Here is a 15,719-nt window from a genome sequence, read left to right as displayed (position 1 = left end):
TGTAGATTCCTATAATGAACAATATATTTTCTTTTATCATTCAAATTTGGAATTAATTTGGGAATTTTCGATTGTGTACGAGGTGGTATTATTTTTTCGACTAAAAATGGAAGGTCAGAATGTTTATCATGCAACGCTTGTGGATAATGAATGTCCACTTCAAATACATACCCATACGGACTATCAGTACTCACATCCATCACATCAAGATTAAGAATTTCATTTGGTGTCAACCATGTAAATTCACTTGTTGGTAGAGGTTGTGACATACTGTGACCGTATAGATTTGTTGCATCTAAATATGTAATGAATGTGGAAGGTTCATTGGGATTATAATTGGGTAAAAATCTATTATTTGCTATATGTTTCCTCTCGCTACATTGACTAATTCCACCTCGTATACCTTTTTGAAAAAAGTGAATCATATCAATGTCAGTTAGTAATTCCAATTCAACATTAGTGAACTTCAACATGGCATCCCATGATAATCCAGGTGCAGTGTAATATTGTGCCGGATCTAAGTTATATATCTCTAAACTTGTGGTGCGGAAGTTTTCAAAAATATCACATAGTAGCAATACATCCGACTTCAAATACAAATCAGAGTATTCCCCCAAATTCTGACACTCGAATAAATTCCAAACATTTCTAGCCCTATCATAATCAGTTTCCGATATATGTTCACAATTGAGTGTGTCATAAAACTGATTTTTTGTCGGATAATTCAATTTGTCAATGTCATCAACAAAACTATATGGAAATACACCTTTCTGTCTCATCAAATTGAATTTCTCAATTTGTGGGAAATGTTTGTGCATCTCCAAACATTGATCGGAGGTCAAGTTTGCACCCAACTTCTCCAACGAATTAGTCATAAATTTATAACTATCGATAAATCTCATTTTGAGATAATTCTTCCTAACCACACCATCTTTATCGGTATAGCTGTGTGTAAAGAGATGCTTCGTGAAAGATATATATTTCTCTTTAGTTTGCGGGATAACATCAACTTTCTCTTTATTCCTATACAATTCTTTTATGAATAAATGACAATCATAACCACTTAAATTATGAAAAATGATAGGTATGAAGTTTGGTATTTTGAAATTTAAATTACATTTCGAGTGAGCGGCATGTGATCTTTTCTTTCCTGTGACATGACAATGATCTCTTACTTTGACTTCACCATCAGTAAATGCTTTATTACATATACCACAAGTTCTGGCTGCAGCAAACTGTTCTTCTTCTTCGACAGTTTGTGTATCCATTGGTTTAGGGTTTCTGAGATGATTTTCATGTATCTCTTTCAAATCATCTTCAGTGCTACTCACAAATTTCTGAGCTGCATCTACACCCCTATATGTAACAAATTTTGACAAATCATCATTATATGAACACTTTATCAAATAAGCAAATGAATATGGGGCATGTTTGAATGTTTTAATCGTGTATGAACTTCCAGGATTTGGCTCATTCACATGAATCGGTTTAAGCACTGATTCAAAATCAGCATACACTACAAATGGCACCCTCATTTGCCTCTCAAAGTTTTCAAACATTAGTTTATTTTCCGCAACCATTCTACCATATTTATTGATCTTTAAATTAGTAGTTGGTGTTGTGGTACTAATGTGATTACAATCATACATATTATGACGTAAAAGCAATCTCTCATCAGAAAAATATATCAAACATCCGTCACAAAAATATTTTTTCTGTCTATGAGCTGATAGTTGATTAGAAACTAATCTTGAAAGATCTTTGATCCAACAATAGTGACCATTACCGGAGTCATCAGTTATAAACAACAAATTGACATGTCTCCGGAGTCTTCTCTGTGAGTATCGCAATGGACCAATCACTTCATACTTCATTTTACCCTTCTCAAATGTACTCTCTAAACCGTAAACATTAATTGAAATATCATTCCTATCTTCGAATATTTCAATACTCTTATTATTAACTTTAACCGGAAAATCCATACCTGTGACATCTAAAACAGTGGAAAAATGTGGATATGACGTAAGTTCGGACACTCGACTATCTGCAGGATATAATGCTGATGTTATAGCCCAAGCAAAACAATATTGATCTTCATTACGAACATTCACAACAGCTTTCTTCTATTGAATACATTGAGGCAGCTTCACATATGAACGTCCTTCCAGTGGACTGTATTTATTAATGTTGACCTCGAGAAACAATATTTTTTCACAAGTCCAACCTGAATTATAAAAAAAAAATTACTATTCAATCTTATTGAAATTTTTAAAAAATAAATACCTGAGTCACGATCCTGGAACTCAGTCGTTTGAGCCACAATTACATCACGGAATCCATCAAAAACAGCATTCAAATCTGAAGATTGGTCCACTATTTTATTTTGGGAATTAAATGACTTCGTGTCCCTCGAATCATCAGTCTGAAGAATATAATTCCCAAAAACTTCCATATTCACCTTGATGCTTTTATGGATCCTGATGGCTGATTCCAGTAATTCAATGACCTTCTGCCTAATCTCATTGAAAAATGACATATAGTCACTGGTTACAATCGAACTCTCCACCCTGTATGTAGCAATGCGGCAATTGAATGCATTCGTTATAATTTGAACACCGTCAGACAATTGAACACATGCATTATTTTTATGACTCATGGTTCTTCGGTGAGAATTCACTTGGGTCATAGGAATTGTCACATTACAACAATTGCACGTATACATAGGTGTTGCATTATCCACTCTCACCCGTTTCACTGCAGGCCCTCCTTGGCAACTCTGGAGCTGATGCCGACGAAGATTATCACTACGAGTGAAAGATTTACCACAGTCACAGGAATACATTTTTTATAATAGTTCTCACTAACTCACTTGATGTAAACTGACATAGCCAACACTCGTACGCTTCTTAAATACACTCTGATAGGACCCGTCAAGACGTCATAGCCAACCCCACTTCTCAACTACATGCGCCAAGATTACCTCCCAAATGAATGCGATAACAGATGTCGATATACGAGCAAGCAGTGGTCGTTGCGGTCCCGGAGAGGGTAGACGTTAGGCAGACGGTCCTCGGCTGCCGTGGTGTCACCATCGATAGCGGGGCTAGAGCAATGCGTTACATCACAACCTTCATCGCTTCGGGAGAGGTGAGGGCAGACCGATGAATACGCATTACTCTGCCACACGTCGTGGAGTGAACATGTCGCTCTCTAGCCGTTGAACGGTTATTGCTGTGACGTCACTCCACTACTAACTTGGTGCCCTAACACCGATGGAGCATTTATTACTTGGAGGATCTTCGAAGTATGCAGACGTATGTTTGTACATAGACAAACAAGCACATGATGAAACCCTGTACCGTGCATTCTCCTACACACACACACACACATAAACACACAAAATCTCATATGAAAAAAAAATCTGAACGATCCATGCACTAGACACTTCAAGGTCACAACGCCTTGACTTCACTGCACAACAAAAAAAGCAAATAACACATCATATTGGTGGGGGGAGGATTAGAACCGGGAAAAAAATTCTGAACGATCCATACACCACACCCTTCAAGGTCACATCACCTTGACTTCACCAAACAACAACCAATAAAAAAAGCAATTAATACGTCATAGTGGTGGGGGGAGGCCGAGAATCAGCTGTAAACAACTACTCTGTAGGTTTCAGATCTGTTTTTTTTCAGGCAAAGGAAGCCCGTACTACTATCATTCAAAGTTGAAATTGTTGTTTGAAATAATGTTGTTGTCGAAAAATGTTCATTTTTCTCAAAATGAGTATTGAAAACAAAATTAGTTCGGTCACCCAGATTAGGAAAAGAATTCGCTCTAGTACGTTTTACTGAGTAATGCTATGTTAACAAAAGTTGCATTGCATCCGGCTCCGCACGGTTGCAATGCTGCTACTAAATGTAAATTCACCCACTGGAAATTTAAGGGCATGGAGAAACAGTGATGAAAAAATAATTTTATTTCATAGACGCGCCTTCTTCTCTTGCGGCTGGCGCCCCAGTTGGAATATTGAAAAATCCCTTCTCATTGGAAATCTACAATATAAAACAAACCTACATGCAACATTTCAGTCTCCGAAAATGTAGCGGTACGGAGAAACAGTGATGAAAAGGTAATTTTTATATGTAAACATGCCCCTTTTATCCTCGGGGGGGGCGCCCCAGTTGGATTCTTTAAAAATTCTTTTTCTATTACATGGAAAAACAATGCAGTAATGAAAAGGTAATTTTCATATGTAAACGCGCCCCAGTTGGAATATTTGAAAATCCATTCTTAGTGCGCATCTAAGACCTAAGAAGCACCTATATACCAAATTTAAGCTTCCTATGACTTACCAGTACAGAGAAACAGAGATGAATGAGTGTTGTCAGTGCATTTATAGTTGCATTTACAGTATACCTAGATTTTTCAGACGTATCTTCGATTGTACCTATTATATTTTTATATATTTACCGACCTCTCAGGGTAATACAGTATCATGAACAAACATATAATTACACTAGAAACAAGTTTTCAAGTTTCAGAAATTATCTCCCATTCAAAATATGTCAAGGTCGGCCAACCTCCCAAACACTGATTCTTTTTGATCTCATGGTCAAGTTTAAGAGTGGCAGCGTGTTACTCAATGTGAGGGAAACAACAAATGTGTTTACCGCCAGGTTTTTATTAATAATGAGTTGTCGATATGACCAGCAGTGAAAATAAAGCAATCTCAAACAATGGTAAGTGTGTTTTCATGCCTAATTCATTTGTATCGATATTTGTATTCGACCGCGAAATAATTCGTTAGTTCTAATTAAGTATTCAGTTTCTGGTTGTTTCAAACGTTAATGGGGCAAATAATAAGTGTTTCATTATATTTCCTTCGTTTTGTTTTTGTACTCAGTGTATAAATCAATAGAGCATGGGTCAACAACAAACTGAACTAACGAGAGGAAAAGGTGAATATTTGATTCAGTCAAATGAATTTTCAACAGTTACTTAGTAAAAAACTAAGTGTTTTGATTGTTTTCCATTTCATTATCGAATGATCAGTGATTTTAAGAAAATCGGATAGAAGTGCTTAGTTTTAAAAAAGAATCAGTGTCAGAAGATTTCATTTTTATCGATTGTGTTGAAAAGCCATCTTTTTTATTTCGATCAAAAAGTTTTCCTTTGTTAATTTTCTTTTTAGTCTGCGGGCCCAAAATAATTTTTAAACCTGAGTTCTTAACAGCCATGCAATACTTGCTTCTTCTTGTATTCCAGAGGCTTCTTGGGAGCCATCTAACTTGTTTTCAAAGTCTTCAAAAAATACTTCAGCTTCATGGTGTTATTGCGTTTTCCATCCCATCTTTCTATGCTAACCATTCCATATTGTTCCCTGTTCTAGTTTGTAAATGTCTTTCGTTGTATGTTTCCATTCATATTATATTTTTCTGGTCATAATTTGGGTTTTCCATAAATTGCTTGCTTCCTGTGATCCATTTGCATAAAATATAACAAGTGGTCTCTGTCCCTCTGTAACATTTTTTCAGCTAAAGTCTCCGAGTGCAGACCTATTTAAGATGACCTCTAATTATACAATATCCGGTGAGTAGCCCTGTAAATATTCTGCTCAGTTGAATCAATTATTCAGATTTTTTTCATACCTAGTGTATTTCGAAATGTATATTCCTAGTACTTTTTTCATTTCTTATTGACCAATTTCATAACCCTTAGAATTTGCTGTCCCACAGTTGATTCGGGACCAGAATATGGGGAAGATGATCCATCTTTAGTAGACTCATCAGCTTTGTCATTGTCTATGACATCTGAGTGTCGTATCATCCAGTTATCTATTGCTGACCTCCGGTTTCCTCAGTTTTTCCCGTGATTCCCAGACCAGTATCGATATCATCAGTGTCTCAAGTGCAGCCAGCTGTCTGTATAATCTTTATTTCTCATTTGAAAATCTTGTTAATTTCTTTATTATATTAGTCTCCTTAATTTTTTGAACTCTTTAGCAAGCTTACATTTTGGGAGAGGCTTTATTGCTTATGCAATTTTAAACTAGTATTTTCAATTGATATTCGATATTCCATACCTTCTATCATTAAAACAAACTTCTTTTTTGGATTTTTTTCTATATCCCGGCTATGATTTCCACTACTGATTCAGACATAACTTTGGAATATCCCTTTTTATCAGAAGCGATATCTCTTGTCAACGAGAGGAAATGCTGGAATCCCAAAACTTTGATGAAATGTGACTCAAAATAATATCACAGAAGATCATCAAATTCATATGTTGAGTTTATCGACCACCTACCGATACACAATATAGAGAACTATACTCTTCACTTGCAAATCACCATTGACTTTCTGCAAATCAATCATTCCAGTGCTGAAATTTTCATATTCGGTGATTTCCACAATATAGAATGGCTTAAATTTTCAAATATCAACGACGAACAAGGTCGCCAAGCTGAGGCTTTTGCAATAAGCAGAGGACTTACTCTGATTATAAATGAGCCAATCAGGATTCCTGACCTTGATGGAGAATATGATAGTCTTCTGGATCTATACTCAACAACCAATCCAGAAATTTACACAGTCACCGTAAGGTCTCCATTGGAATCTTCTGACCACAAACTCATTTCAGTGTTGAGTGAATTACCGATAAATGTTGGGGAACAATCTAAACCGCGCAAAGTTTGGCATTACAGATCAGTTGAATGGGAGGATCTTCAAGACCATTTCCGAAATTTTCCCTGTCTAGATGTTTGTTTCAGCTCTAAAGATCCATCAACTTGCGCTTCCAAAGTCACGGAAGTTATTCTATCATCCATGGATACACATATTCCTTTTTCAATGAAATGACCTTCTAACGGCAAACCTTGGTTTAACAAAAAAATGCGAGCAAGCTGTTGCCTCCAAAAATCTCGCCTATCGTCAGTGGCGCAAAAATCACAGTGACGAAAACCGAAATAGGTTTGTTAATGCTCGCAACAGCTGCAAACTTAAGATAAATGAAAGCAAAGAACTTCACAACCAGATAATTAGAAATGAAGTGTTTGCCAATCCCGACGGGTCTAGATCCTTCTGATCGGTAGCTAAAGCTGTTAATCACAACTTTACAAAATCCACAATTCCACCACTAACACAAGCGGATGGTTTAATTGCAACCACAGGCATACAAAAAGAAAATCTACTAGCTGAACAATTTGCGACCCACTCCACAGTCGATTTTCTGGAAAAGGCACCACCCATTATTCCAACACTAGAATTCACAATGCCGGAAATTAATTTTCGATAGCGTCTAGTCAGGCGAATTTTGAAACAGCTCAATATCAACAAGGCATCTGGTCCTGATGAAGTGCCCGTCATCGTACTTAAAAGGTGGGCAAATGACCCCTCATCAGTATTTTGCAGACTTTTCAACCTGTCTTACAAGAAAAGGTTTTTCCTTCGTATTGGAAGATTGGTCGCGTTCAGCCTGTTCCCAGAAAGGGCAAGAAAACTCTTCCAAATAAGTATAGACCGGTCGCTTTGCTATTAGTTAAGAGCTGTTGCGCTTGATATTTCTAAGGCCTTCGACCGTGTTTGGCATGAGGTGGTGTTCCCCAGGGATCCATATTGTCTCCAACCCTCTTTTTATTGTAAATCAACGACTTATTGGAAAAACCAAGAATCCAATGTATTGCTTTGCTGACGACAGCACACTGAGGATAAATGTTTTGAAAATTTTTGTAATGATTTGAAAATATAGCTTATCAATTTTCCACAATCTCCACAATGGCTCGATTTGAAAAATTACAATCGACCACAAAATATCATATGACAGACTGGCGAAACTGTGTCAAACCTTGTGTCATCATATACTATTTTGGCACAGAACGATGTGCTCAGATTAGGTATACAGGGTGTAACTATGATTCAGGCCTATGATTCTTTGTCATATTTTATGCAAGCATGGTCATATAAACATATGTCCTAAATCGTTTTTTTTTATTTAATAACAGGATGTTGAAGCTGTAATTAAACAGTGGTTTTGAATTAAATGTGCAGAAGTTATTCCGCCGATTATAATCTAACTTGGTACGTTTGATAGCAGTAATGGTAGGAGTAAAATTTGAGAAGAAAAGTGAAGGCATTTTTAGATCATTTTTTCGTACAGATAATAACTTTTCATTTTTTCCTCAAAAACTAAGCACGATAAAACAAAAACACAACAGAAAGTTGTAACTACAATTGTTTATTCTGATCCTGATATCCAATTTGAAAAAAACCAGTGCTACACAATGATTTTGACCTTGAATATCACTCATGTAAATCTTTCTATCAAACGTTCCAAGTTTTATCATAATCGGTGGTTTTCCCAGATTAGGTACTTAAGGCTAAACCGATGGTATGTTATTTCTTCAACGCCAACACTAACGTTGAAGAGTGCAAAATCCTAGCACCATATAGCAGAATATGAGATGAGTTTCGTATGATACCATCTTCGGTATTCCAACTATGTTAATGTGCTGCCTGGACGAAGGGTTATACTTGTGCTCGACCATCGAAGTAAAAAAGATATTTTTTATGGAGTTTTCGGCTCGAAGCAAGATAGTGGTTCTGATCATAGTGGTCCCTCTTCTTGAATTTCACAATTGTGAAAAGAGCTAAATCTGTCAAAAATTTGTTAACCAGCTCTCGCCCCCCTGGAAAGTACAACTCTCAAAAGTCGAAACTTGTGCGAGGTAAGGACTAACGAGGTCTCATCTTTTAACCTGTGAGTCCTAACACGGGTTGGACGATAGGAAGTGAAAATCGATCGTCCAGCCTTGCGGTTCGAACCACCGATTCACACAGCGGTCTATTGCGTTAGTGGAGCAAACCACCCACGTCAACCCAACAGGCTACCATCCTGAATAATCAAATGTAGAAGGCCGTTGGTGCCATTCGTTGTCTCTTGAGATACTGTGAGACATTCGTCAAATAAGGAGGAAAAAAGTTGAATAATTATTAAAAAATTGTATTTTCTTTTTTGTAAAGTGACAAGAAAGCAATAATAAAACAGTGTGAGTCAGACGAACCCATTCTCATGAAAGCACGTTAAAAATATCGACAAATTAACAATATTCTGTATGTATTCTCGAATGTAGTTTTAATCGTAGAAATTTAGGCTTTTGCAGACATCTTCTGAAACCGTTTATAGTTTCGGATTTTTAGGCTGTCGTTTGTTAAAATTTATTCATTGCGTTTCACCGGCACAAGTGGCTGGCATTTTCAAATGTCTGTGGTACCGCTTTCAAGCATGGAAGCGATAACAGAAACCTCTGAAACGGTGACAGAAAAAATATTAGGATTGAAATATTCGTATAGGTAAGATAAGAAAGATAATAGGAAAAATTATCATTATTTGAAATGTAAAGGAGGCCCTAGACGTTCAATCATTTTGATCAAAAGCTTGAGTCAATCGATTGACTCAAGCGTGATTGACCGTGTAGGAACCGAGCGAAGCTTGATGGTGATTGATAGAAATTTTGAATGACTCAAGCGGTTGAAGGAGGGGGTTGACTGTGTAGGGCAATTTTCGTGAAGCATTGCGTCAGTCACTAGCGTCTGCTACGGAAATAGAACTTCCCGAATATTCTGAGCGGGAATTCATTAACGTGTTGATTGAAATATATCGCGATTGACCGGAATTATGGAAAGTGAAGAGCAAGGACTATCACAACAGAAACAAGAAAACTGCATCATTAGACAAAATCGTGAGTGTGTTGAAAGTGCTGAAATCTGATTCAACTGTGAAGCTATTGAAAGCAAAAATCACCGAAATGAACCACCAGCGAACGAACAACAAGTGTGCACTAGTCCCATTTCTGGTGAGAAGAAGGTTTTGATCAAAAGATTGAAGGGCTGATTGCAGTTGATTGAAGCGCGCGTCAATCGACTGACTCAATCGTTTGATCAAGCAGATTGATCGTTTAGGTTAGGGCCACCTTAAGAGTATAAAAACACCATTTTTTGAAGATAAGAAATGAATACTCGTACAAAGGAAAACAACACGCAAAAATTTTAACTTTTGGGAACTTATGATCAACGCGGGCACGGTCAGACGATACGCAATGAATATCCATCGTACGTAAATGAAAAATCCAGCTATATAGTTTTTGGCATTGAAATTCATTTTTCAATAATTCATACCTTTGTTATGCAGAGGTGATACAAATATAATTCAGATTTTTGTAATATGTTTATTTGTTTACTTGTTGGTTCGGACTTCCATTGTCTAATATAATATGTAATGACTTAAAATCCAAAAGAACCAATACAAAATAATAATTAAAAAGGATAGATGAAAGTGATAATTATATTAAGCAAAAAAATCCTGAAATAAAATTACAGTGAAATAAAATATAAGTGAAAAATAAAACAATTAAACAAAAAAAAAATAAAAAAAAAGATCAAACCAAGTTACTTCACGACGTTTCGATTGTGGATACTAACACTCGAAACGTAGTGAAGTAACTTGGTTTGGAATCTCTTATTTTATTTTTTATTTTTTGTTTAAAGGATAGATGAAAGTGACAATTATATTAAGCAAAAAACCCTGAAATAAAATTACAGTGAAATAAAATACAAGTTAAGTAACTTGGTTTAATCTTATTTTTTAATTTTTCTTGTTTAATTGTTTTCATTTTCACTTGTATTTTATTTCACTGTGTTTGTATTTCAGGGTTTTTTTCTTAATATAATTGTAACTTTCATCTATTCCTTTTAATTTGTATTGTTTTTTTTAGTGATTTCAATCAGTTTATATATTATTAGACAATGGAATTTCGAACTAATGAAATTCATCATGGAACATTGTCAATCACCTTCAAACCAACCTTCTTGTTCACTAAATCAGGTCATTTCAAACCTGTTATCTTGTTGACCTGTCTATCTGTTTCATGAATTATTTTTATTCGTTTGGTGATCTTTGCACGTTGATCGATTTGACTGATCGTTACATCGTTACAAAATTCAAAAGCTAAATTCATTATCAGTTTCCTTAGTTCATGCCTCAGTTTCTACTCTGTAGCGCAGGCATGCATACACAATATAAAGATAAAACCACATTGCTGGTGGCTGACACATTTTATTCTTATCTGAAATAAAACAATCAAACGGATAAACCTTATCTGTTTCGGGAACCTGCTCCAGTTCAATCTGCTCGAAGTATATTTAAATAATCATCATCTCGCAAGTGTTCATACAAAGCCTCGTTAGTTGATTTTTACGCTTATTAGGAGTTGTTACCGAAAAGAGTGTAATAGCATTTCCAGTTGTTATGTGGAGTGAATTTGAATGAAACATGTAATTTTCTGTTAACAATGACAAGGAAAATTGCTCTAGGACCTGGTATGTAAAATATAATTACATTTAAATTGCAAAGGGGTATAAAAAGTAGTTGAAATTATGTATGCTTAACTGACATGAGTTTGTATATTTATAGACATGTGATTAATTGCAAAACGTGCTTATTTCACAAATATTTGTTTTGAGCGGAATTCATATTACTGGGGAATAGGTATTTGTATATATGTTTATTTCCCATATGTTTATTTTCTTATTAAATTGATTATAGGCAACTTTTGTCAGGAACAATAATTCATAACTACCTGACCCGAAAGACGACACATAAGTTCACTGTGGGTGATTCTACCTACTGCGAACGATAAATTACAAAAACAGATATTTCAACAAAAAAACATGGAAACAAGTAACTACTTTGCAGTAACTTCAATGGTGTTAAGGCGTACTTCAGTTAAAATAAAAAAAGTTAAGGGTAACTGAATTGTGATTTCAGAAAATATCTGTAAACGATTATAATAGCCTCTGACAAAAATTATCATACATCTAAATATGTAGAGAAAAACTATTTCATTTTTATCAGATTATTTCCTGATAATTTCAAGTCATTTGGGCAAACTCTCTTTTAAAAAAAAGTGTGGTGATCATTTTGGTGTATGCAGAAAGTTCTGCCGTTTGATTCATTCCTTCGCTACAAAACCATAGTAAAAATCAACCAGTAAGTCCACTCCCACTACTTTCATTCATAAATTCACAAAGTTCTCGGTGACCTCAAAACGAAGTGCGGAGCCAATTTCGTTTTTTTACCATAGGCGTGCGCTCATATAAAAACGAAATCAAAGGTTATGAAGTAGTGCTCAAAAATAAAAAAAAATTGAAATAGTTGCTAACGGTTGTTCTGCCAACTTTATCTGGAAATGTCTTCTTCTGTTTTTAATGGTCTTTGCTTCCCTTGGGCGCAGTAGACCAATTTGAGAAAGTTAAAATAGTCCCATCACCTTCATCATTGACAGGTTCAAGTCAAGGTAACTGCACAGTGCTCCTCGTGGAGGGCAATAGCGAGTGCCTTATTCACACAAGTGTAAAATAAGTTTTTTTTATTAATATTAACGTGTCTCGGCATCTAATGGCCACTGACGCGGGATCTGTGATACATGTAGGTACATAATAATACTGTTACGATATTTACTTGGGGTTCGTTTTTAAAACAACAACACTAATAATATTTAGACAACTTTTATTTACTTAATACACAACTACTGCACTGATTATAATTCACTTAGAATACTCGCTTGCTTGAGACTTCGAACACTCTCTTACTAATAATCTTGCCGAAGGAACTCGCTCTTTTATAGTAAGATCGATGCATCTAGAATTTCTAGAAATTCCATATCCATCGTGATGTTTCGCTCTCAGGATCGACGTTCGAATTCTTTTCGAGATTTTTCCAGTTACCGCCTAGGGAGGCAACGCGCGTGTGACGTCATGCTCAGGTAGAGGTCCCTTCGTCGAATTGGGTGACTATAGTCAGCTGCGGCGTTAGGGATTTTGTAACATTATCTCCCCCTCAAATTTGATCGTCCCGATCAAACAATATGTCGTTGTCCCCATTGTATCGTTTGAGTCTTTCTAGGTGAACGACCTTCATTTTTGCTCTGGGGCTACGTTGAATCCTATACACCACGTCATTTATTCTCTTTACTATCGTGTAGGATTCTTCCCAAGATGGTGTTAATTTGAGGGAAATTCCTTTTCTACGACGAGGGTTGTACAGCCACACTCGATCTCTTTCTTTGAATCCACCAGTATTTGCCTTGAGATCGTATCGAGCCTTCATCCTGTCACTAGTCATCTTTAATTTTCTTTTAGCAATTTCGTGGATCCTTGTCAAGCTATTTCGCAGTTCGTCTGCGTAATCTTGCACCTCTTTATTTTCAGCAATTGGTGATCCGAACACCAAGTCATAGGACAAGCGAAGATCTCTTCCGAATATGATACTGGCTGGGGTGAGCTTTGTGGAATCGTGCACGGCTGCTCGGTAGGCCATCAAGAATAGTTGAAGATGTCGATCCCACTCTTTTTGATGCTCTACTACTACTTTTGAAAGATGTTCTTCCATAGTCCCGTTGAACCTCTCGACCATGCCATCAGACTGTGGGTGGAGGGCAGTTGTTCTGGTCTTGCTAATTCCCATCAATTCACAGACTTTCTTGAATAAATTCGACTCAAAATTTCTTCCTTGATCGGAATGTAACTCCATTGGCACACCAAACCTTGCAAACATTTTATCCACCAAAGCTCTTGCAACTGTGGATGCTTCTTGATTAGGCAAGGCGTAAGCTTCAACCCATTTACTGAAGTAGTCCATGGCAACTAGGATGTATTTGTTGCCATCATTCGTCATCGGAAATGGTCCGGCTACATCGATGGCGATCCGTTCGAAGGGAGCACCAACGTTGTATTGTTTAATCTCACCTCTGGATCTTGTTCTAGGACCTGTTCTGGCTTCCCATCTTGGGCATCTTCGGCACCATCGCTCTATATCTTCTCGACACTGGACCCAGTAAAACCTTTGTCGTATTTTATCCAAGGTCTTGTTAACTCCTAGATGTCCTCCCGATTTACCACCATGGATCTCTTCCAAGACGCTACTTATTCTTGACATAGGCATCACCAGTTGGGAAATCACTTTCTTGCCATTGGCCGATTCCCAAGCCCTCTTCAGTAGACCATTCTCAACCATCAAGGAATCCCATTGTGCCCACAATGCCTTGAACGTTGGTGATCGATCAGAGATTTCCTTCCTGGTGGGTCTGTCTGCTCCACTTTCCTTCCATTTCAAAAATTCTGCAACGTTTGGATCACCCTCTTGATCTTGTCTCATTTTTGCTGTGGTCCAATTATCGTCTGCCATCACTCTCACTTGGTTGATTCCTTCGCGTCGTTCAATTCGCTCACAGTGTTTACAAACATCCGAACAAGGTCTTCTGGACAAGGCATCTGCGTTATTATGCAGTCGTCCTGGTCGATGTTTTATCTTGAAGTGATAGTGGTTCAGCTTCTCAATCCTCCTTGCTACTTGTCCTTCAGAAGTTTTCATTTCGAGTAACAACTTCAGAGCTGCATGATCTGTTCTGATAAGGAACTCTCTTCCATACAGATATTTGTGGAAGTGATCTACAGCCTTGATAATTGCCAGTAGTCCCTTTCTGGTTACGCAATAATTCCTTTCTGGCTTGGTCAGTACTTTGCTGAAGAACTCAATTACTTTTTCCTGTCCGTCCTGTTCTTGTGACAGTACGGCTCCTATACTATTATTACTGGCATCTGTGTCCAGGATGAACAGGCCTCGTCGACGTGGGAAACTTAAAATGGTGCTGGAACATAGATCAACTTTCAGTTTCCCAAATGCTCGTTCACTTTCGTTGGGCCAGACGAATTTGACTCGGTCTTCTGTCAACTTATGAAGAGGTGCCGCAATATCTGCAAATCCTTCCACGAACCGACGATAATAGGTGCAGAGACCTAGGAAGCTCCTCACTTCATGTTTTTAGGTCTCGGCAGTCTCTGATTGCCTGTATCTTTCTTTCGTTTGTTTGGATGCCGTCTGATGACACTCTGTGACCTAGAAAATCCACTTCTTTCTGGAACAGTGAGCATTTCTGAAGATTCAGTTTGAGGTTGGCATTCCTGAATCGTTGAAAGACTTCTCGCAAATTATACAGATGTTCTTCAAATGTCTTTCCCTTGACCAAACCGTCGCCGAGGTATACGAGGCAAGTTTTCCAAGTAAGCCCTCGCAGGACCAGCTCCATCAGTCTTTCGAATGTGGCTGGAGCATTGCACAATCCAAACGGCATAACGGTGAACTGGTAAAGTCCGCTCCCAGTCGAAAATGCAGTCTTCTCCTTATCGTCCTCATGTATGCCCACTTGCCAATATCCACTCTTCAGGTCTATTGTTGAGAATCAACGTGAACCTGCCAAAGTTGTTAATGTGTTGTCTATTCTTGGTAAAGGGTAGCTATCTTTCTTAGTAACATCGTTCAATTTCCTGTAATCTACACAGATTCTCGGAGACCAATACAACAGGTGTGGACCAAGGGCTCGACGATTCCTCAATCACACCGTCTCTCATCATCTTGCCAACAAGCTCTTCCACCTCTTGCTGCTTGGCAAACGGAACTCTCCTTGGGGGTTGTCGAATCGGGTGGGCTTGGCCAGTATCAATTCTGTGTTTAACCAAGTTAGTTCTTCCGAATGTTGTCGAATCAAATATATCACTTTCGTTCTTGATGAAGTTTTTGTCAGCTTTAAGTTCTTCTCCTGATAAGTGTTTAAGTGATTTTTCAAGAGTTATCATAACACTTTTAGAGGCTGCCTTTATTTC

The 15,719-nt window shown here is 37.3% G+C and overlaps 1 protein-coding gene across 6 annotated transcripts in view; it reads left to right on the top strand.

Moving 5' to 3' along the window:
- The window catches only part of LOC111513418 (protein GUCD1), an 83,914-nt gene that overhangs the window by 48,192 nt on the left and 20,003 nt on the right, over positions 1-15,719 (top strand). For 3 of the 6 annotated variants that reach the window (XM_074185607.1, XM_074185609.1, XM_074185608.1), the window contains exon 1: positions 11,043-11,378. The exons of 1 other annotated variant lie outside the window; for it this stretch is intronic. In XM_074185607.1, coding sequence (XP_074041708.1) covers positions 11,351-11,378 — 28 coding nt within the window. In that variant the 5' untranslated portion in view covers positions 11,043-11,350. Of the gene's footprint in view, positions 1-4,601; positions 4,746-4,842; positions 4,965-11,042; positions 11,379-15,719 lie in introns of those variants that run through there. 2 more of the 6 variants (XM_074185605.1, XM_074185606.1) reach the window with 2 other exon arrangements.

This window comes from Leptinotarsa decemlineata, unplaced genomic scaffold (assembly GCF_025532065.1).
Source record: "Leptinotarsa decemlineata unplaced genomic scaffold, Ldec_3_MD MMD2_tig00078346_RagTag_RagTag, whole genome shotgun sequence".
In the NCBI taxonomy this organism is placed as follows: Eukaryota; Metazoa; Arthropoda; class Insecta; order Coleoptera; family Chrysomelidae; genus Leptinotarsa; species Leptinotarsa decemlineata.
This window is presented reverse-complemented; position numbering and strand designations above follow the sequence as displayed.